Raw genomic sequence first — 24,437 nt, forward strand, 5'->3', positions numbered from 1 at the left:
CTTTTGAAATGAACAAAAAAGCAACCTAATTGCATTAATCTTCAGTATACTCATGAAGATATCTTTCAACAAATTTCAAATTCACTACCTCAGTTAAAAAATTCAGATCTTCCACTTCTAAAGGCAAACAGACAACAGCAAACAAGATCAAGTTCTAAAAATCAGTGTGCTAGATGTCACTTCAATGCATCGCTATGACCTAGCATACTGGACAAGCTTCGAGTTATGGGTTACAGGTTTCTTTTTTGTTTTTTAATACTTTAGCTAGTTTCATATGGCATTTTTCAATGACTTAGCTAGTACCACTTTGCTCAGCTGTCTCATCTTACACATTACCTGGATCTCACAGGCCTTTTCTCTTAGATTTAGTGGTATACCAATGTTGTAGCACCTATGCAACAATTACAATATCACTTTTTCTGTTTCCCACTGCACTGATGAGAATTTCAAGCTACAAACTTGTGAATTTGAAGAAATTGACAAAACATTTCCACTGAAGGAAAAATACAGCTTAAAAAAAATGCTAAATTACATTAGCATAATCAAATGTTAAAAAATTCTATCTTTTACAACTTCAAAATCTGTATTCTCTATACTAGATATCTCCTGGAACAGTATCCTTTGCTGCCTCTCTTGTACTGCAAAAGCTAATGCAACGATCAGATAACTTGTTTAAGTAATACAGCCACCTGGGAAAATTAACTCTCAATGTCAGACCATAAGAAAAAACAAACAAACAATAATTTATTGTCCCTTCAGTCAAGAGGCTTTCCTTTCAGCTACAAAAGTTTTCAAGTGGAAACACAGGTTTTCAGTTTCATAAATCTAGATTCACAGAGTTTTCTGTTATTTGCGTGCACGGAGTTGCACATTTCAAAAAGCACGAGTGTATCCTTGAATAATACAGGATTCAGTACATCTCTTACCGATAGCTCAAAATTCTGAACAATATCTTGGGAAAGAAGAGAAAGAAGGCTGCAGGAAGGGACAGAAGTCACAAGAGTCTGTTTTACAGTACGACAACATAATCAAGAATTAGTTAAGTCATAAGAGAACTATTGTGCTCTGGAGGGCATCTACCAGCACAGTCCACAGACATAGCAGTAATGCTAATCTGAATCATGATTAACAATTTCCAACATAAATATTACATATTTTGAGAAAGACCATCACAACATATTGCAGTCTAAGCAGATGTGCCTTTATTTCATTAATGTAAATGAATCTTCAAAAGTTATCTGGCCTAATGCCTCAAAGTTAGGTATGAAAAGCAATTAATTTTTGCTACAAGACAATATCACTGTGACTTTTTATCTTGCTAATTTGTTTTAACTTTTTTTTTTTTAAATAAACAGTTTTATACACACAAGGTAAAAACTAAAGAGACCTGCCATTTGAAGTCTTTCTCCCCCTTCCACCAAAATACTAGCACTTGTGATCTAAAAATCAGAACCTAGGCTACATAAACCTCCATGAGGCCATTCAAAAGAGTAACGGCACAAAGATGCATGAACAACATAACAAGTCTGGTATTGTAACCACAGTCTTGTCTGTTCAATTATAAATACTGACTTCAGATCAAAGGAATTACATATTTGCAGATGATTCAGAATTCAAGCTGCAGACAAAAATCTTAATTCTTCTGATAGTTCAAATATGATTGGACTGTAGTAGTATTAAACTGTACCAAAGCCATACATATCAGAACCAATCTCTAATATGACAAACATGGCTATTTTTTTCTCCTAGACCATAGTCTGGTGCAAACTGAAGTTTCTGCAGTTTGTTTCAAGTAGGTATGTTCTGTTTAGCTATTGGGATATTAATTCCTTGACTTGAAATCTCAAACAGTTGATTTCAAATATTTGATGGAAAAAAATCAGCATTTATGCAGCATGTCAACATAATTAGTCTCAGATTCTAGGTGAAGCTGATACAGCTGGGAATACCATCAGCTGTCCAGGAGTTTCATCCATTCCTGTCAGGCTGTTATTCTACCTCCCAAAAACTGCAAGTTTACTGTCTTCATCGTGGACTACTACAATTCTATTTCAAAGAGCTAAAAGTCAAAATCATTAAAGACCGAAAAAGAAAAAAATCTTGCAAACAAGAATCTTTGATTTCTCAGTGATTCTTCATGTACTTTAATCTCTCCACCAGCTTACTGTCTTCTTTCATTAACATTTCAAGATCTCCTCCCCGGTTTTCAAAACTGAAAGAATGTCTGAATTGGTCTCTCGGCTAAATCATCTCCCTCAGTATTTACCTTGTAAAGTTTCTGTTGGACAATACCACCAACAAAACCCAGAGTGGGGCTATGGCAAGAAAGAGGCAGCACAATTCCAGTTACGAATGTTCAGCTGAGGGACAGGATGAAAAGTTTACCTTCTCTTGGAAAAAGATGAAAGGCCTCTCCCACAAGACATCCTGTTTTAACTGGAAGCTAGGGTATATATGAGTGCAAATGCTAACAGATATTTTAGAGGAAGAAGCTAAATATATTTAAGGTGAACAGGGATGCAATTGGATATCACAGCAAGTTAACTCCATAAAAGCTGTCCAATAAAAGACCACAATAGAACTTCTAGGGCAGAACCTGCCAAATCTGCAAACAAGAAAAAAAGAATCCAGGAAATAAAGCTAATTCAGTAACTAACTTATCTGGGCCAGAGAGAAGAACGGGAAAAACATTGCTGAAGTAGTGAAAAAATAAACAAAACAATAATAATAGTAATAATGTTACCAAAACATAGAAGTTGACATACAAAGCTAATTTAGTAGTCTCAATCCGAACTACATTTATTCTTCTATGCTAAAACCCCAGAACTCTCTACCCAAACTAGGTGACTTTTTCATTTTACCATTGTAAGAAAGCAAAAGGATCAAAAGCTACCAGCTCTCCCTGACATAAGAATTCAGAGTTATTGGTTCAACAAAATCATGCCTTAGACATACAAAGTCTGGCTGGGAGGCCACCTATTAGACAAACATTTTTTTCAAGTATCTGCATTGCTTAATTTGAACCACAGAATGGTGATGACAGTGGTTAAAGGTGAGCTGCTGTAAGCAGAAATGAGCTTTAAAATTCACTTCCCTCTTCAAGCTCTCTATCTATATTTAGTCTGAAAGGAACAAAACAGAGACACAGGAAAAGAAAGTGGGAAACATCAAAACAGTAACCAAACAGATACTGCAAACATATAGAAATGGGAACACTAGGAAGAGACGCCCCAAATTCATAAAATTTGGCCTAAAACACTAACTCTCACTTCCATTCCTGGAAAATATTTTCTTCATCCATTTCACCAGGCATCTAGATAATTCATCAAGAAAATGACTACTAGGACACAGCTAGCAACATATAGCTAGCGTTCTGTTCTTCTTGGATCTTGTGTGGGGAAGTTTTTCTTGAAAATGGCATTAGGGATGCTAAAAAGTCCAGCTAATCAAAGCCAAAGGGATTCTTAAGTAGCTGCCAATACTCATTTATGTTATTTGCAGTCTTGTTTTGTGTTAACCAATACATGCCAGCTTTCATTGCTGTTTCTTGAAAGCCTGATCCAATCAAACTGAAAGCATCCTGGGAAAAAAAATGCTAACCAAAAAAAGTTTTCTTTATTTCTTGTACAGAAGGATAATTTAAGCTGATTCATGAATTCCCTGTTGCTTATTAAATTCTTCAAGCATCTAAGTGAATAAAGAAACTAAGCCTTATAATCTACAGTGGTGGCTTAAAAATACATGAAGAAAGAAGTTAAAACAAAAGTAATAGCAGGACCGTGATTATAAGGGTGTAATTAGTTATTCATAATGTTCCTAAGCACATAATAAAGCATATGCTATTATGTTATCTCACACACACTAAACTGAGAAATTCAACAAGGAAACAAAGGGTATTTATTTGGAAAACAAACAAAAGACTACTGTATTGCATGCAAGTAAAACACTCAAAAATTTTCAATACCTTATCTGGCCACCACTGCAAGTCTTCTCCCAAAGAAACAGGACTTTGAACTGGTGTATTCTTCTTGTCCAGGTTTGGTTCCCCTTCCTTACTTGTAGAGCCTCTTTCATTATCAAATGAGGCTCCATCAAGCCACCTTCGTTCACGCAAACGTAAAACGGACTCACGTTCACGCAACAGCTCAGAGTCTCTCTCTAAGGGAAGAAGGAGAACTGGTATGCAATTGGGTCACACCAGTGGGATAAAAGTAAGCCACTCTCTAGTAAAGACCCTTCAGGATGCAACTAACAGCAGTTATAACTACTCACAAAGATTAAAAATAAAGAAGTCCTGACATGCAACATTCAATTTATTAACCCTTTCAAGCATGTGTACTTTAGAATTACTAAATATAAAAATATTAAGCTAGAAATAAAGAAGTCTTACAGTTTGTGTACTACCAAAATGTGAAAGCATATTGCTTACTTGTCACTTAAATTGTAAGAGGCCAAATACATTTAACATAGCAACTTAAGGTTTTATAGTACAATATGCAGAATTTTGTAGTATTGTTTTATCAATCTAGTAACAACAACAACAAAAAAAAACCCTAAATCTATACCGTCTGTTAGATACATTTAAGCAAACCAAAAAAGAGTATTTATTAGAGAGTTTCATAACAACTTTCCCAAAAAACAATAATTTGAAAAGGTTAAAGAAAGCAAGCATTAAAAAAAAATAAAAAAAGCTCTTGTATAAAAGTTTGATAATCCAACCCCTTTTGTTTAAAGCAATACTCTATAGGACTGGATTTAATAAATTAAAGTGTATCTGTTTTGAGTAGATCAAATGAAAACTTTTCAAGAGTCAGACAAGTTTTAAAAAGGATCCTTGTAGGAAAATGTTCCTTACCAAAATGCTTCCCCTCCAATTGGCCTACAAACTGTCTAAAGCCAGTACTCTGCAGTTCGCTCATGCAGATACATTTTTTAAATCAGGTAATCAAACTAACTTTCCAACAGTCAACTATGCATGGAAAATAAGGATTATAAAATTCGTGGTAACGTCTTATATAGAATAACCTTAGGAAAGGAAAAAAAAGGAGGAATTTAGAAGGAGTTATGTCAGATGCTTAATATTTGTACATGCACATAATGCATTTAACGTATTAAGTACTTCATTTATGTTCACAAAAGTCGACTGGAATTACATGTATGAGATCATGTTACTGTATCATAGTTTCAATAAATTACTCGAAGTCTTGGGTCTTTTGCTAAACTAGACAAATGGGAAAGCTTTTACAGAAGCCAAAAACAACAGCTTGTCTTACAAATATATTTCATATAGTACTGTACTTACTATCTTCTAGCAAACATCACACTGACCCTTGACTAATAATTTTGTAACAGGCACTTAAGTGTTCAGCAATGAATATACTATAACAGGTTCACAAAAGGCAACAGAACTGTACTAAACAAACAATGACAGCAGAGGTTGGATTAACAGTTTGTAAATACTGTGGGCATTTGTGTAATAGCTTTAAAAGCTACAAAACTGCTGCATGTTCTATTATAAATCTCTAAGTGTAATATGCTTTACAAAAACATGTAAAATGCCTTAACATGGCTCAAGGTGTTCATTATCAACTGGAAACAGTTGTCCCTATCCAACTATAAAAATGCTTCCAAAAAAGTACAATGTAGATTTCTTCTCCCTCCCTTGTATCTAAACGTATTTCTCCTCATTCCATAAAGTTAATTTCTGCCATGGAACACATTAAGAAAGTGTAAAGAACAGTGCATAAAGAGCAAACCCCTCCCAAACTGATTAAGAATGCTGCACACCATCACTTGTTACTGATTTTTGAGCAAAATTAAATATTCCTAATGCAATATAGGAATTAGTAGGTACTTACACTACGTATTATTTTAAAATAAACTTATGCAAAAATTTTACAACACTTTTCAACATCAATGATCAACAACTAGATTTAAAATGCATGATTATCAAGGTTCTTACAGAACTTACCTGCTCGTATTCAGAAGTCATTAATAATTTTGATAATGAGTAACAGTCCACTTATCTACTCTATATCTTTGACAACATATTACAGTCTACTTTCGCATTAAATCAGAATCTAAACCACCAGCGCATACTATTACTAACGTTTTGCACAGAAAACTACTTATTACAAAGAAAAAAAGGTGCAAAATTACCTCTGGATGAGCCTAGCCTGGAAAGTGATGAGCGCCGAAAGGATGGATAACCAAAGTAACTAATATCTTCTGAAAACATAGCATCAGCATCAATAATGACACTTGGGTGAGCAGAATGTATGTCAGCATCCAGAAGAGACATAAGATCCTCTATAAGAGGAGACAAGGGTCTTAAGTGAATAATCAGCTACTTAAAACATCAGCTAGAGAGACCATCAACTCGATAAATATCAAAACAAAAAAAACCCTATCCATTAATTGAATTTCCACTCTTCAGATTCACCAGTGCAAACTGATGTGCCTCATCCACATTTACAATCAAGCACAGTCGACTAGTGCATGGAACTAGTTTCCCTGCAAGAACTGTTCTGTCACTTATCTAGCCGCGTTTCCTAAATCAGTCTTACCTGAAACACATCTCTCTGTAACCCAAAAATTCACACCTTAGCCTTTCACTTGGAAGAATGAAGCGCTAAGATGAGATAAATACATATACATATATGTGCTCACACACTTATGCACATACACAGAACTCCAAAGATGACCTAGATTTAAGGAGGATAAAATTGATGGTGAAAGCTGCCCTCATAATGCCTCATCTTTGATATCAGAGACTGTACGTTCCTCCATGGAACGTTTCTTTCAGAGAATGGCATTGTTCAGTTCACGAGCTCATAGCTGCAGCTCTCAGCACAAAGCTTGAAACGGCAGAAACATTAAAAACAACAACAGTTATCTGGAAGAAAGTACCATTGTTTTAATACAAAGATGAACTTAAATACTGTGACAATCTCGGCCACAATTTAAGAAAACAGAATTTCTCTGAGATACTACCACTGAACATCTCTGAGCTATCAATATCCTTCTGTGCAGTAAAGGATAGATGCTATCTGCACACAGAAGAAACTACTGAAAATTCACGCAACACTTCAGTGAAGCCTGGGAATATGGACTGATAATACAACCAAAAGCACACTACCATCTTGCTGCTACAGGAAGGACAGTCCTATTTCCCTCCTTCATCCCTATGGCAAGGCTTCTCCTTGAGCAGGGTGCAATACTCACCTAAAGCTTCAGCCAGCCACTTCAGGGAGTTAATGTGGCAGGACAGACCACCCTGTGGGGTGTAGGAGCAAGGTGGGAGGAGAAGCACCCCCGTTCACAGCAGCGAGCCTCGGGCTGACTTCACTGCGTGGCCAGACAGCGCTCCAGAGGTGCTGTTTCAGCACAAGGAGCCAAGCTGACCTAAAACACTCCTGCTGTCAAAAGGGAGAGTCCTGCCCCCTCCTCACAAGCTCAGACAAATTTGACCAAAAATTAGATCAGGCCCCAAACTTAGGTTACAGCTAACCCACACAAGCACACAAATGTCCCTGCCACACAAGGGACGGGCAAGGTAGCTCCTTTTGGCAGCAGGACAACCTCATCTGCTTTAATCGCTCACAAAACTAACACAATGCTCTACACCCCATTCCTCCAGAAGATATTGAAGAAGCATATAAGATTTCAATACATCCCGTTTTTTCAGCTTCAACCTCATCATAAGTTTTAAAATAATTGTGGCCCCAAATCAAGATTTGCTGATGTCAAATAAAAGCATTCTTAACACTGGAAACGGATTACTAAGGATCTTTTTCTCAATGTCTGGAGCAGAGAAAATTAAACATAAAGGAAAGGGTATCCAAAAACTGAAAAAGAGCCAGAAGGCTGCTCTCAGAGCCGGTATTAGTTCACTTAACTGTTTCATTTATTGATACTGAAAGCATCAGAGACTCAGTCATGAGAAATCAGAATATTCACTCTGACATTTTCTGAACAGAATTTAGAAATCTAACACATCCCAACTATAACCAACTATCCCCAGCAGAAAGGAAGTTCACATAAAAACAGTGTGATAACTAGTGAGACGTAGGGATTTCACAGCAAGCAAGATCAGTAGGTCAAGTACTCCTTTTGCACTATTATTTATTTAAAGTAATCCACTAAAGTGCAATCTGTGCTTTTAAAAGAATACAGTTTGGGACATCATGGTCCATGCAATAAGTTTTAGAAAGATCCTTGACAGGCTACTTGGAAATTCTAGGAAAAATATACTCACATGGCAAACAGACTATGCCTTACCAAAACATTTTAGATGCCACAGGGTGGCCTAGTCCTGCCTATTTTACCTGTTTTCCACTGTCCTTCTGCAATACTAAAGCAGCAGTATATCTCAGCTTAGAGTGACAATTTGTAAGTAGCACACTTCTACGAGATGCAAATGCAGCTGAAAATCTGCTACAGGCCCAGATATTCACTCTCTGACGCTCTTCCCTCCTGCCACATTCACCACTCCACCACTTCTTCCTCTCTCCCTAGGAAACTCCAACTCTCAAGTTCCCAGCAAGCAACAAAAACAGTCCAGCAACTCATCCTATTGTTTTTGTCACTAACCAGCCAAAGATTTCAACAAATGACACTTTGATCTCCCTTAGGAACAGAATTGGCTAGTACAGAACTCTACAGTCTCGTTCAAATTTGACAATGTTTTTTCAGCAAACCTAAGCCAGAAATGCGCTCTACAGAAAACCCAGTGAATTGTAACACATATCCCTTCCACCATCTTAAGCACCTTGAGTTTGAAGTGTTTCCAAACAGGAAAGCAAGAATTCAAAACACAAGCCCCAAGAACCAAAACTGTGTGTATTTTTGGCTAAATGTACATCAAGAAAAGTGAGACAAATCAAAACTTTATCTTCTTCGTTCAACTTCCAATCAGATTTTAATTTTTCTTTCAATATTTCTGTAAGAGATCCCCTCTATTCTTCCATCCTCTATACCAGCAAAAAAGATGTTAAAACTGGTGGGGATAGAAACCAAATCCATTCCCCTTCCAACATCACTGGATTTTTTTTTTAATTCTAAGAGAATACAGATATTGCAGGGCAACATCAAGTTTAAGCATCCAAGAGAAACATATTCTCTGTGACTTTACCATTCTGCCCTTCAGAAAAATCCTGTGAGACATTAGCATTCGTCTCTTGTGCATTCTTAGACCAGAATCACATCCCTCAATTGCTGAATTAGATGGGATGATTCTGATCACCCTATTTAGGTAAGAAAATACCTATGATTCACTAGTAACTACTAGGGTATCTACGGCAGAGGAAAGGGAAGGGAAGGGAGGAAAAAATAAAAGTTACATAAACAGCAATTCAAATACTGAGATTTCGATTTTCAATAGCTGCATGACTAGTGTTAACACTATTTGCTATAGAGTCATTAATTAAAGACTTTGCCTGGATAGATTCTGATCTGAAGCTGAGCTCTCATTATGCCCTTTCCCTTAAGGGGGCAATCATAAGGTCTCTCTCCTCTTCTCACCTGCATATTTTCATGAAATGCTCAGGAACTTGATGCCTTCAGTATCTCTAACTCTGTCAAGTTTGGATTAAATTGGCAAAACTGCGATAGTGAAGTGACAGAAACGTGCATTTTGGTATGCTAGGAAATCAAAGTCAAACAGAATTCCACCACTCATTTTTTGATGATATATGTTTATTCAAAATACTACCTAACTAAAAGTTCATCTTCCAAAAAACAAACAAAATTACATACACCCAGTTGTTTTTGCAAAAGGAAAGCCACTGAACATCCAGTTTTAAACTGATCCCTGTATTACACTCTGATTCCCATCTCTCTTCCCTGCAAACCAGCACAAGTAGTGCTGCAATACAAAACCAGTCTCTCTCTTCTCTCCTTAAAAAAAAAAGATTTTTAAACAAGCATATCTCAGATTCCAAAAATCTAAAGTTGTCTGGATATTCTGGGTATTGCCAAAACTATGTTTCAAAAGTTTCACTAGTGAGAATCAGCTATATGAAGAAATTACTGAACAGACATGCACAAATCTGAACTATAAAAATTATTTTAAATTCTAGAGAATCAGAGAAGATTAACAGAAAGCCTAGAAGCAGCCTCAACAACCTGTTATGGGCTAGATAATTAATCTAGACACCTTCAAATCTTTTTCTATACTAAAAGTTTTTGGTTTATGTAGTTTTTACCTTATTTTCCCCATGTACATGCTATATAAAAAATGAACAGAATTTTCTCAGCTGACCATTGTAAAACAACAAAAAAAATCACTAGATTAAAAAAATCAAAATCAAAGTACATGAGGCCCTAAAATAAAAGCAGAGACATTTATTAAAGGCAATCTGTACAGAAAAGTAGAACTGTAGAACTTCTGATTTTCTCTTAAGGTGTTTTGAACATCTCTGAAAGAACTGAAACTTCTTTGGTCATCCAAAAAAAAAAATCAGATGTATAATCGTCATAATACTAACTGATTATCACAAATGATATATTAATGAAATGATGATGTATGAAACAAAAATTTTCAAAATTCACAGTAACTAGAAAGTAACTTAGTACTTTTTTTTTTCTTTTAAAAGTCAAGTGCAAATTACACTCCGATTAAAAAAACCTCTCTGTCTTGAAAGATTTAGAGGACTAACCCCTAAATTTAAGGGTCACAAAGCACCAGACATGTAGAAGGGAGAAAGTAAAAATTAGCATATTCTTTTAATCAAAATGCAAGAGTCTCAAAAGACCTGAGGCGAAAGTAGTCTTGTCATTTTCTTTTTTTGTGCTTGGAAGGAACAAAACCAAAAAACTTCAAAGCATTAGTTTAACATCATTTAAAACAAACAAACAAAACAAACAAAAAAATCACACACAGAATCACACAGAATGGTTGAGGTTGGAAGGGACCTCTGGAGATCATCTAGTCCAACCCCTCTGCTCAAGCAGGGTCACCTAGAGCACGTTGCACAGGATCATGTCCGCACAAGAAGATAAAACCACACAACAGAAGTTCTTTTATCTTTCAAAAACACTTCTAAAAACCTTATTAGTAATCGAATGTGTAAAGCAGTTATTGGTTATCTACAGTTTTCTCCCATGAACTCCAATGTTACAGGTCCAAAAGAACATCCAGTGACAAGACAAGTGAAAATAAGGAGAATGCAAAGCTCTTGGAGCAAAAGATTTAAACGTTGTTTCTGTGTAGTTCAACTGGACAGGATGCTGCACAGGATGCTGCTCTTTTTCCAGAGTTACAGGCAAGGTCCTCTGGCCATCAGACTTTCCAGAAGTCCAGCCTGCATGACTAAGCGATAAGGGCAAGAACTGCTAAATTTCTCCTATTTAATATATCAGTGGTAGAGTCATAACAGCACTGACTGCTATTCAGCTAGTCTTCTCCTATGCTTTGATCACATTCTGATTCTGAGGGAATTCATTTCCGTGCAACACACCTAGTTATTTCTGCCCATAAAAATTAAATAAGGACAGACACAAAAGGTTCAGCATGTTCTACCAATTGGGAATTACATCTTTGAAGACAAGGTTGAGCCATAGCAGGTTTCATTTCAGTTGTCATTTCCTCCTCTTTCCATACAAGAACTGGGGAAAAGTTAGCCCAGTTTCTCCATAGAGAAAAAGGATAGTAGAAAAAATACTAATATTAAGAGGTTGCAATCTCTTATAGGAAAGATTAGCCTAAAGAGGGGAAAAGCTTTAAAATTTAAGCCAATGAGTAAGTGTTTTCTGGGCAGCTACTAAAGACAGTGAAATCTGGCATACTACTTTAATCTATCTCAAATACAAGAGACTCAGACTGTAGCCTGGGCATCCTATAATAAATGTGAGCCGTCACAGGTTTTCAGATGGTCCCTATTAACTGATCCCTATGATCTCAAGAAGCACCAAGAGAACAGTAATGGCGCAGAAAGCTGGTTAGTATTGGTTAAAATAAACTTTCATTCCGAATGATTACTAATAGCGAACTATCTTCTGAAGCCAGTTTCTGGAGGAATGCATTCTGGTATGCTTAGAGGAAGAACTCCTGCTTCAAATAAATGGACAGAGTTAAAAGAATTTACTTCCTCCCGTGCATCTGTCTAACACTATGAAGCTTATCACACACACACAAAAAAAAAAAAAAAAAAAAAAAAAAAAAAAAAAAAAATCAAGACTCACGTTAAAAGATTTTTCACCCCTGCCTACAAGTTCAACTGGAGGATTCTTGGTTCTACAGCAATATAAAAAAACTTGTCAGATGCAACTGAAACCAGAAGACGTAAAATGAATTACAAAGCCTCTGCTGCAGAACAAAAACCTCTTTGTCTAATCACATGATCGACAAGATAAAGATGGAGGAAGCCCATGAGCCCTCCTGGTGAACCGGATGAGCAGAAAAACATCTATTAGAAAAATACCAAAATATCATTCTGACACCTGAAAAAGAAAGCTAATATGTAGTCAGAGTTTAGATGTTTTCTTTTCATACAGCGCACCTAATTGGAAAAATGCAAACATTAGATTTGGCTATTATGTTTTCAAATAGGTTTACTCAGCAAGAGTCAGATTACCCAAGTTATTTAGCCAATGCAAAAGACGACTGGAAGTCTTTTCTAAAAAGAATTTGCGTGCGATAGACACTATTTCAACACTACTGGACTTCAGTAACAACATTACACCTGTATTGCCAGAATACCATAGCATTTATTTATGAGGGGCATTTGAGATGAGGAATAAATTCTCAGTTTAACTGTAAGAATTGTAAACTGTTTTACCCTCACTTGAGATATTTTGATAAAACAGCTGTATAACTTTTGCTATAAAAAACTGTTGTATCTTAAGAACACATTAGCAAATAAACATACAAGTCACTAAACAATTTTAGAATTAGCTTTTATGAGCAAGTCACACAGCAGTCATCTCATTGAGCCGCAATACACACATGCAATACTGATGTTACAAAGCCCAGGACCCTAAAAAGTTCACTTTCACGCCACTCACAAATGGAGTCAACAGTTATTCTTTAAATGCCTCAACTAATCCCTCCTTATATCCCAGGGCATCTTTTGTTTTGTGCATCTTTAGACTTCACTCCTAAAAACAAGGGCCATCTTTGCTGCATACCTTGCACAGCATGGAACATGCTGTCAATGCTTAAATACAGGAAAATAAGAACACTTTGGTGTTTTCTTATTAGTCTGCAGGATACAAACCTCCAGGAAGGTATGATTCACTTGCTGTGTCATCCCCATCATCTCCATCTTCATCATCACGACTCAACAAATTATTTACAGCAAGGTTTACATCAAGATTTGTTCGCTGGAGTTCCCGAATAATAATACTTCTGGACTTCCCTTGTAAAACAACTTGTGCCTGTAAGAGCAGAGCATAATTGGTTACTGGTCATTCTCAGCTCACTGACCGCCACTCCCAAGGTAAGAAAGCTTAATTCTGGAAGCAGTCTAACAAAAAGCAAGAGTGCTACTATTGATTCTTCAAAAGTCAAACACAGTACCTGCAGGCAAAGATTCATGTAGATTTTTCTAGATATCTTATACTAGATACTTAACTTTCTCAGCTGAAGTCAGACCACTGAATTCCAGCTTTGGGGCTGAATTTCCTAATGGGCTAGTTCCTTGCCTCTATAAAGGCAGAAGTTCCCAGCTTTTACTGAGTCCGGAATTCAAAAAGGGAGAGGAACTTAAAGCCACTTTGACACTGATGTGTCTAAGATACTATGCCTTCTAGCTCCTGTCTTGTATCAGCTATGCTATATTCCACCCAAAGCATATGGGCAGCTAATCTTTGGCACACCAACTACTGGCTATATTCAAAATCATGACCAGAAACTTGTTTTAAACTAAGAATTAAAATGTGTTACCTAGTTACATATTTTGAAGGTAATACTTTATTCAAACATGGAGAAAAATATTGTTTTAACAAATTCCATTGAATCATACAGTGTAAAGTCCATCAGCTTATTTGGGCTTTGGTTCAATAAGAGGTAAAAGCAGAGTAATTTATGCCCAACATTTATCAGCTGCATTTACTAAAACATTAAGCAGAGGTATCAATGAAGAAAAGTTATTAGCATTTTAAAGAGATAAAATATATTTAATGACTTCCATTTAGATTGAAATTAAATCACTCCTTTTATCCAACAAGAGACATGAACCCACTCCCCTTCTTTATACTCCTTCAAGAATCCTAACTTTATAATCTATATACTTGATAAGATGCTCAAATATTTTATTTTTTTTACTACATTCCCATCTGCAAATAAACAATCCATCACATTTTTCCTCAAAATTAAGCACAGCCCTTGTCTTAGAGGAAGCTTGGGAAATTAAAATTCTGGAATCTAAAAAAATTCATCACTCACATTATGGATTTCAGAATAAAAGAATTCAGCTAGAGAAAGTCAATCTTTTTAATTGTATGCCATAACTCCTTGGAAATAATACACTGCTATTACAACATTCTCCTGTTCACATGCTATGAGAAGCTGTCAAAGTTTTTGGCACCAAGAGGCTTGTAGCTCACGTACCTGTGAAATGAGTTCCTCTGGAATGACTGAGGCTGGAATCACTGGTTGTGGCTGACTCCCCAGCAGTCCAGATCCTCTGTCGCGTCCTGTGCGTATAACTCTGGTCTGCCTTCGGGAATCTCGAGCTCCAGCAGATGATCTACCAGAAGATCCTCCTCCACTTCCACCAACCCCTGAACTCCAGCGGCTTCTAGAAGATTTAGATTTATTTTTTATTTTTTAAACAGCAGCATACTTTTGGGACTATTTCAAGAAGTATGGCTTCAGTTTTATTATGAATATTCTGTAAACATTCTCTGAAAGATACTGCATATTGACTTCATAAACAAATGCTATGAAAGTATCTCTCAAAACTAATGAGAACAGCACCAGGCAATTGATACAGCTCTGAACTACACAGAAAAAATATGCAATATGACTCAGATTGAAAGTTGCACTGTTTCCTACTTGTATAGCTGTGTGAATGTATATGTACATACACACACGCAATCACACACACACAGTTCCTGGAGTTTCTAAAAGCAACAGTAAAAGCAGCGTAACACCTAACACTCAACTGTTGCCCTCCTACTATAAAAGCACATATAAGGCAGCTTCATGAACAGTAAACTGTGTTTGACAGAAGGTCACTATATTCAGATGGCTCTTCTCAAACTTCTGAGACATTATGTACATTAAGAAACTGCTTACGATTACACTGGAAAAATTAAGTAATCTTGATTGCAAGATAAATCTTACACTAGATATTGCTCTGATACATGTGGATGGCTTTCAAGAGAGATTCTACCTACTCCTCTTGGAGTAATCTGCATCAACTGTATACATCACAAAAGCATGTGTAAACTGACTGAACAAACAGCTTTTTCTTTTCAATGTGTCAATATCAAAAAAGGGAATATAAAATAGTGCCTTCTAGAAATATACAACTCACCATTATTACAACTATCCACTAACTTTAAAACCAGAGAACTGTTCCAATGAATCTATTGTGCCAACAAATCTAGATACTCTGTGGTCCTGAAAGGCTAAAAAAGACTGTAGTTTATTCCTCAAAATAAACTAAATTTTGTTGCAGAAACCTACTGTAAAGAATACTGCATATGGCATTACTGCTATTTAATCATCACTATCAGTAGAACTTTTCTGCTGTCAATCACCCTATGCATCAGCCTCCTTTCATGAAAAATAAAAATTAAAAATTAAATTTGGAGTCTAGTTAGTAAGGGGGTGGGGGGAAGAGTATTTTCTCTGAAACAATATTCACTGAGATGCAAAAACAGCTCACTTTAAAGTAGAGCTTTCATATCTGCAGGTAATAATTAAGTAAAGAAGAATAAGTCTTACATTTTATGTTTTGATTACTAATTTTTTTTGGACAAGATCATAAAATTAAAGAATAGCTCAAGCATCTGTTTAAGATGATGCCCTGTCTCAGAGAAATCTGTCTTTTCAGGATCCTAGCCAGCAGCTATACAGACAATGACCCAATATGAGACAATAAGCAATTCAGTGACAGCTTCAGCATAAATGCTTTGTCTCGTGAGTTAGAAAGAGCTCACAAAAAAAAGATACTGGTGAACACAAAAGAAAGAAAGAAAAGAAGTGTGACATATTAAATAAAATGAGCCAGTTTGTTTCTAAAGGTGCATTCTTGCTATCGGGAAGGGAGCTGAGGGGAAGCTAAGTTATTCTTACAGAGAAAAATTTTCAATTCAGCTCTCAGCAGGGAGGATGTGGGTGTAAAGAGAAGCTTACATGTTATATTTTAATACTTATTACTGATGCATTTTTCTATTTTAAGTTATAAACTATCAATGACAGACTTGAGAGAGATCTAACAGTTAAAGACATTTATATTCTTATAATAATTAAAATACTACAATTGAATCCTAACTTGAGCATTAACAGGTATCACCATGTCCTTTAAATTCACCCTATACTAACTGTATATTGTACTACTGCAAGTTAGATCAAATTCAGGAAAACCCACTGGCTTAGCACACTGCCATTATTTTTAAGTGTAAGAACAATCTAATTAAAATGTGGTTTAAAGTTGTTCTTTCAAGAAAAACCCAGACTAACACATTTAATACTCTTAAAAGAGCTAGGCTTCATTCCCTGACCTCTTTGCAATGTTTAACATACATGTCTTTAAGAGTTCTGAAATCTACTGATCAACCTTGATACAAAAAACGTTGTCTTCATAAAATTCACTTCCCAAGTGTTCATAAATCTTTCTTTTCATCTGGACTCCTTTCAAGTGGACTTAAATTCACTTGAAGTACTATAGTCTCTCTGCCAGATCACTTTAACGTAGCTGTTTGAGAGCGTAGATCTGTTACGAAGAAAAATCTTAAGGACATAGCTATTTCTACTAAAGCCGTTTAAACCTAGAATAAGTACTAGTACAGAAAATAACTCTTTCTCCTCATTTCTGCTCACCTGCTAGTTTCCCACATATATCCACTGTCCACTAACATGCTATCAATTTTCCAAATCCAGTGATCTAAACTAAGGACTCCGCAGTTTGCATGTTTTAAGATTCAAATTAGTAAGTATTCCTTTCCTTTAAATATACCATTTAGTATCAACTGTTACTGTACTAGTTTGGTGAGTTTCAATCATCCATTTCTGAACTATGCAAGAGAAGAAATTATAAATTCTTCAGGGGTTGGCTTTACATGGCTTCAAATAATTTTAACTGATTATGCTCAGGTAAAAATAAAAAAGTCAACACATTCCTAGTCTGAGAAAAAAAAAAATCTTACATTTTTCACAGTAAGTTTTTAAGCATGACACCATCAGTTTGCCTTTAAAGTCCACCACACAGATTTAGGTTGGGATGCATGAAGATTTCACAAAAAGTTAGGGCGGGGGTAGGCGGATCTTTCATGCAACTAAATCCCAGATGAAATTAGCTCATTTGGTAACATAAACAGCAAATTCACTTTGAGGCGGAAAAAAAGCTGAAGCTCTTAACAAAATTTTCATGCAAAAACTGCAGTTTCCAAAAGTGAGTGTCCTTAGTATAATTAGTAACCATAGGAAACAGCTCTGTTCAATGTCCTACAAAAGCATATAGTGAAAATTCCACTGTAATTATGTACTGAAGATTAACTTACATTGCTATATAAAGGGACACCATCAATTCTAAAGCTGATTATTAAAAAAAAATTATAATTTGAGTTTGTATACTGTATTTTCAAGTTCCTTTTTCAATTTTAAAGGTTCTGAGTCACAACTTTTTCCAAACGTTTCCTTCCTATTACTGTGTATAACACCCTAACAAAAAGCAACTCTTCACTTGGGGCAGGGAAGAGGTGGGCACAACAAAACTGACTACATAAAAGTCTGTCAATACACGTAGTAAAGATTTTTTCCTGTATAAATGCACTCATTTTACTTCATGTTACTATTCTATTAAATTGATAGTGTCCCTCTAAAAAAAAATGTTTTTCAAAACTGAGGAACTACACATTCAAAAAGACAACACAGCCAAAACCAAGTTATTCTTCACACATGTATCAGAATGTATGAAGAATGCTCCATATCCTAGGTACTCAAGGGTCACTTGCGTATCTGTTATTTTAACAAAGTCAATAAGGTTTTTGTTATACCCTACCTATACAACTGCTGTAATTATACGTTCCCTTACACATACTGCATACAATTTATATATGTGTATACACATATACTCAAATATGGAACAAACAGATTGCAGCCTCAATCCTATCGAAACTTACCCAAGGGTGTTGCCTGCCAGTCTGCCCAGAGTTTCAGAACCAGACAGAAACCATGGGGAGTCACTAGTCCTGCCTGGCCTGGATGTCCTTCCTGCCCCTGAGCCACTGCTCAACTTTGAACTGAAAGTAAAAGATGGTAAATCAGTCACAAAACAATCCCAAATGGGTTAAGAACAAAACCTGGAATCCCAGGTCTAAATTCTCAGGGACTTAGTCTGGTAACATACCAGCTTAAGCAACACCCTTGGGGAATATTCCAAACTAATCTAACTGTATGTTAAGATGTATGCTGAAAAAATAAAATGGAAAGCATGCCTAACAGATCTTTCTTACACCAGCAATCCATAATAACATAGTTTCAAATGCACATTAAGCTAATCAGCGATTTGAGACAGCCACTGCGCTGTTTTCAGTTAGCGTATATGAACAAATTGTAATTGCCAGGTGTTCTATCCGTAAACCAGAGCCTAAGTACACTACTTATATTAAAAAGTTTTACATCCAAATATGATCAAGTAGTCCTAACAAGGAGGACTTACCTGGACTGAAGATAACAGATCTAGAAAGTAAGCCCCTTCAGAAGGGACCACTTTCAGAGCAGATTCTACACGGGGCTTAAAAATATAAGCCAGTTTCTTTCATGAAAGCTTTTTGGGGGAGTTTTGTTTGGTTGTTTCTTTAAATTAAAGAGATCCTGTATCACTTCTTTTAGAACCACATCTAGTATTTATTACTACTCCAGTTTGTCAAGCTATGCTGTTCGGCTGCATCACCATAACCACTACATATCAACTTCAAGTACCCATTTCAAAGGCATTCTAGTTTAAAAACAAAACAAAAAAAAAAAACCACCAAGCTGTTTATCCAGTTCAAAAGAATGATTTAATATAAAGAAAATTATTTCTTACCCATCATTATTATCAGGTTTACCCAATTCCAATCTGTCTGGCTGAACTGAAAAACCAATCCTGCAGACTCTACCATCCTAAATTTAAAACAAGAAAACCAAGTGTCCAAAATTGAAATACAAGACAGAATTACAGAAAAAAGAAAACACACACACACACAAGTAAACAGGTCTTCAGTTGCTGAAGAATGTTGATCAATTTGATGTTAAAAGAATTAGCTTCAACTATATGGTTTCAAGTTTGTTATCTCAACAGATTTTGGAGTAATTTACCTCAAGAAGAAATGCAGCATGATTTGGTCCCACCACACACTGTTTAATAGTAGCCTGTTCCAATACATTCAAAGGGGGGTGGCTGAAAACAAAAAGTGAGCATGTATAACATTTTTAAACTTTTAAAGTCTGAAAAAAACAAAAAACAAGTGGCATATGGAAGGAACAATGTGCAGTGATGGTTACCAATATAGAAACATTCAAGAATCACTAAAAATGTACATTAGTTGGAGCAACTATGAGATATTTTCAGTCATTAAGCACAGAAAATGCAGAACAACACCTTAAAAGGTGAAAATTTTTCATTTTATTTGGTCAATAATAAGCAATAGTGACTATACATCAAAATTAAGGAGCTGGTCTATAAGGTGGGTGTTTAATAATAGACTATATCATGACTGAAAACCTAACATTTTCTTCCTTACATAGTAACTGTCTTATCTGAAGCATTTCTGAAGTTCAGTATTAGTACTGAGGCTTTCTAAGGCTATATCTACAGTACAATCCTTTGTTTCTCGTTGGTATTAGAAAAACATACTTTCCCAGATGGCTTACAGCAATGCCTGATATGTCTTACCTGTTTAAATTATATTTGTTCAGCTTCTCTGAAACTTCCCTTAATCTGAAACAAGAAGAAATGAAGCTGTTGTTTGCAAGATATCCTCCACTGTATACAACATTCATGTAAGCAGCATGCTTATGACATGATTTTTTTTAAGTTGGCAGGGATACTTCAACATTCTATATGCTGATTGAACTGAATACCTACTCTGAAATTTAACTATTCAACAAAGTGCAAAACAACAGTATCATGACATTACAGCAGGAGACAGTGAAAGTACACTATGAGAACAACTTACCACCACATATAAATGAAGTTTAATATAAATACTAATTGGCGTTGGGAATCTGCATCAGAACTGGATGGTGTTCAGCTTCAGATCAGATTTTTGTTTTGGAGGGTATTTTTTGTGTTAGGGTTTTAACACTTCCACCTATTACCATGCTACCCAATCCATGTTTTTGCTTGCATTTCCTCAGGGTTTTTCAAGTCACTATATATATATTAAAAAAAAAAAAAAGCATCGCTCCTGCTTTGTTACTACCATTTTCCAACTTTACACACAAAGTAAGCAGATGAAGCAATAAGCATAAACTGTAGATATATTTGTGTTTCTTGGTACAAATTCGAACACAGTCTCCCTGAGCAAACAGGATTACCATTTTCTAGGGAATCCAAACATGTGGTATCTCAGATCGAAAATATGACAGTACATTCCCAAAAATGGACAACACAGGAAAACAGACGCAAAAAAAGCCAGCGTCAAAAGGGACGAACGACAAACTTTGATGAATAGAAAAAATAAGCCAGATAAAAGTCACTATCATATGTGGTGTTACCTGAAACGTCACCCTTATTAAAAGGGAAAAAAAACAGTTTCCAAAGGTACCTCCATCTCTGTGTCACCTCACCAAATGGAGGAACATTCCAGCTTAGAGGGTACGGTGTCCAAAAATAGAAACCAACACAGGCATTTCTACCTTTTCACCCACTTAGAAAAAATCCTCTCTAGGCAGCAAAGACACTCTCATAATACCAGGTAGGCAGTTCAGGTGAAACATGGGCTCTTTTCTTCTCAAAGATGACAAACAATCTGAAGACATCCCTAAACAGCTTCCAAATTTAGTTAGAACATTTGCATTATATTAAGAAATAAAACCAAGAGAGATGAATCCTGTAAAAACAATTCAAGGTCTTTCCAATTTAAAAAACTAACCTTTGTACCATGTTTATCCTACCATTCCACAAACCTCCTTCCTGATCAGCAACATCCTTCTAATTTCAGCAAAAAAAAAGGGCATTCACACCAGCACTGTTTTCCTCTATCTGAATACATGTCTTTAAACCCTAACTTTGTACTCAATTCATTTCATTTTCTATAAATAGACTGCTACGGACAGACTTAAGTTACTTGCAAACCCTGAGCATGGGAAAGAATAGATTAGCGGTCCAAGTCTTAATGCTATCAGTGTGACAATTTTTAACTCTATAGCATTTATCTGAGGGGGGTGGGGGGGAGGGGAAGTGGGGGAAGATACACACATCTATTTAGGAAACAAGATGATTTATACTGATACAAACAACTTTGTGTCTGATACAAGCACAAGAAGAAAGGACCACAATGAAAGGACAGCAGGAAGGAAGTGAACGTGCTTAGAATTATCATCCTGTGCTATGCAAGCCAAGCTGCCGCTTTGTAAATAGGCATTCTTGCAATCCCAGTTTCCAGCCACAACTACTTCACAGGCCAAGAGCAAACACAGCGACAACATAAGATTCTGTGAAGACAATCCACGGAAATCCAAGGAAAACACAGAACACAAACTTCACCAGCAATCTGTGTAAAAGGCAGCCCATGAGAGCGAACCACTGTGGGAGAATCCTGAATGAAATCCCCAGGATAAATGGTATATTCCAAGGCATACCACAGGACTCGCTATAAAGCAAGGAGGAATCTACTGCATAATATACGACAAATAAAACAGCCCTAAAGTTTCCTGTCTTAAGTATATCAGTTAACATTTTCCCACAGAAATCATGAGCAGTTTTCCATTAACATTTCTCCTCCTGGCGAGCATGAGTAATAACTACAGAACAGAAAACTTACTTTTAAGTTCACTGTATTGCCTATATGAAAAGCTGGTGGCAAATGAGGTTTTACTGTATCAACAGGAGACAGTTTACTGTCTCTGAGCAACATTTAATGTTTCCTTGAGTTTTACATGACAAACCTGAGAATATTAAAGAATTATTTTTCAATTTGTAAATATCGTCTTAATCCTCTTTTACTTGTAAAAAAATAAGTAACCGGGAAGAAAAATGCACAGAAAGCTAAGATACTCTGCATACTCTGTAAACCTACCAGTAACACCAATCTCAGAAGAGGTCTATCTGCAACAAGCATAGATCAAAAAGATCCCTAACATAATTGCAAAGAGGCTGCTGTCAACATTTAAGGGGAGAGAGGAGAGAAGGATATGCTATGATTCTGAAAGTCCTAAATTTGCTCTCTCCCAAAGACAGATGATCTAACCCCCCATCTCTTATGCAACTGCCAAAATAGTAAAATTGCAGAGTACTGCAAAACAAACTTAGAGATCCATGAAGAATTGAACTTTATGCAGGACAGCACTGAGTGAAAGAGGAGTAGTTCTGCACTCCCTCCATGCTGGGCCACTCATTTCAACCCCACTCCTCCCTCTTTCTTGTGCTGCCATCAGCATTTGTGTGAACAACCCAATCACAAAACTAAATCAGCTGAAAAATAGCAGAATCAAGCAAAAAGATATGTTTGTACATTCTGTGCAGAGAATACACTTCTGCAAATAAAAACTCAAAAGCAAAGAATTTGACAAAAAGGGTTCTTGTAGCAATCTAAGTCTTTCTGCTTGCACAGTTGCATGGTTATGTGCTACAGACCCTCTGAGGAGAAATACTCGATGCGTATTTAAGATTAGGTTAATTAAAAAAAATACAGTTCAATAACTTAAATTTACAATGCACTGGAGGAAGAGGTATAGGCAGAGATGATTTAATGAATCCACGCATTTAGGCAGGCTCACACTTCTACTGAAACCTTTCATCTAAGGCCTTACTGTGATAGAATGAATCTCTGACACTAACGGCTGGACAGGATAAGCTTTGGGAAATTCTCATTAAAGGCAAGTAAACTATTTCAAAGAATGAGGGCAAAAAGAACACAGTATTTGCTCACAAACAGATTTTGGGAGAAATGCGCTGACTCTTTACACTTTTGAACAAAAAGTTCAGCGATGATGGCTTGTGCATTAAGAGACATATTTTTTTAAATATCCCTATGAAAATCTAACCAAATTCAGCTGTGAGGAAAAACAAAAGGTCAGTTTGTCCAAGCCAAGTAGGGATCTCTTTGATTTTAATTTTAGCAGCTTGAACTTCTAGCTGCTCCAAGCTGACCAGACTACAAGGGCTATGCTCACACTAAGCAAGGGAAGATGCTCCAGGTCAGGGCTACAGGACCTCAGACTCCACAGGTGATGCATTAATCAGAAAATGTATTTTCTCTTAAAGCACATTTATGCTTCCAGAGAAGTTTATCTGAGTATTCATCATTCCACCACATCTTGCTGTATAAAAACTAATTAGGCCCAACAAGAGAGGTACAGACCAAACTCAAGTTCAAAATACAGAAATACAGTTTACAGAAATACTAAATTTCAGTAATTTAAAACAATTTCAACTTATTTAAAACAAGCACTATATTCTATAATCTTAAATTCACATAAGCAAAACTCTCTTTTACAACATATGCTTTCATCCAACTTGTAAGAATGGAAGTCTTGTGTTTTGAAATAGGCAGGTTGTCCCAAGAAAAAAAGTATAACACAGTCTGGACCTCCATTATAATTGCTCATCGTGCTCACAGTTTCCAAGAGGCATACTTAGCCTGTCATCCTTCAGTTTTTCAAGAATATTTCCATCTTGCCAGCAAAAAAATAACTACAGCAATATGCAATATTAAGCAAAATTTTTGTATTGCTCTAAGATTTAGAACAGTCCAATGAATCTTTCATTGCTCATCTTTCTCTCCAATCTGTGTGTTAGGAAACTAACAGTTAAAAAAAACCCTACTTCATCTACTCTCAGCGAACATCTGGAAGACCTTCTCAAGGAAGCACGTAAGATGCAAAGCATGGTGCACTGCAAATAGGAATTTCATCTGATAACTGTATAAGATTTACATAATTCTCCCTCAGAAAACTTACTTGCTATTAAACAGAAACAAAACAGGTGCTAAAATCTAATTTAACATGTTTTGCAGCTCTGGTCAAATACTAGTACATCTACCACATTTATTTAGAAGTATTAAAATGATTTGTGCCATCTCAAAGATGGATTTAACTATATAAACTATTTAAAATA

At 36.1% G+C, this 24,437-nt stretch overlaps 1 protein-coding gene across 12 annotated transcripts in view; it reads right to left on the reverse strand.

The window, feature by feature from the left end:
- The window catches only part of UBR5 (ubiquitin protein ligase E3 component n-recognin 5), a 93,636-nt gene that overhangs the window by 54,576 nt on the left and 14,623 nt on the right, over positions 1-24,437 (reverse strand). For 8 of the 12 annotated variants that reach the window (XM_067290386.1, XM_067290385.1, XM_067290380.1 and 5 more), the window contains exons 2-9: positions 20,052-20,096; positions 19,475-19,556; positions 19,203-19,279; positions 18,295-18,414; positions 14,552-14,741; positions 13,218-13,377; positions 6,160-6,309; positions 3,965-4,176 (exon numbers count right to left, since the gene is read on the reverse strand). In XM_067290386.1, coding sequence (XP_067146487.1) covers positions 3,965-4,176; positions 6,160-6,309; positions 13,218-13,377; positions 14,552-14,741; positions 18,295-18,414; positions 19,203-19,279; positions 19,475-19,556; positions 20,052-20,096 — 1,036 coding nt within the window. Of the gene's footprint in view, positions 1-3,964; positions 4,177-6,159; positions 6,310-13,217; positions 13,378-14,551; positions 14,742-18,294; positions 18,415-19,202; positions 19,280-19,474; positions 19,557-20,051; positions 20,097-24,437 lie in introns of those variants that run through there. The other 4 variants (XM_067290387.1, XM_067290383.1, XM_067290388.1 and 1 more) reach the window with 3 other exon arrangements.

Source organism: Apteryx mantelli, chromosome 2, assembly GCF_036417845.1.
Source record: "Apteryx mantelli isolate bAptMan1 chromosome 2, bAptMan1.hap1, whole genome shotgun sequence".
In the NCBI taxonomy this organism is placed as follows: Eukaryota; Metazoa; Chordata; class Aves; order Apterygiformes; family Apterygidae; genus Apteryx; species Apteryx mantelli.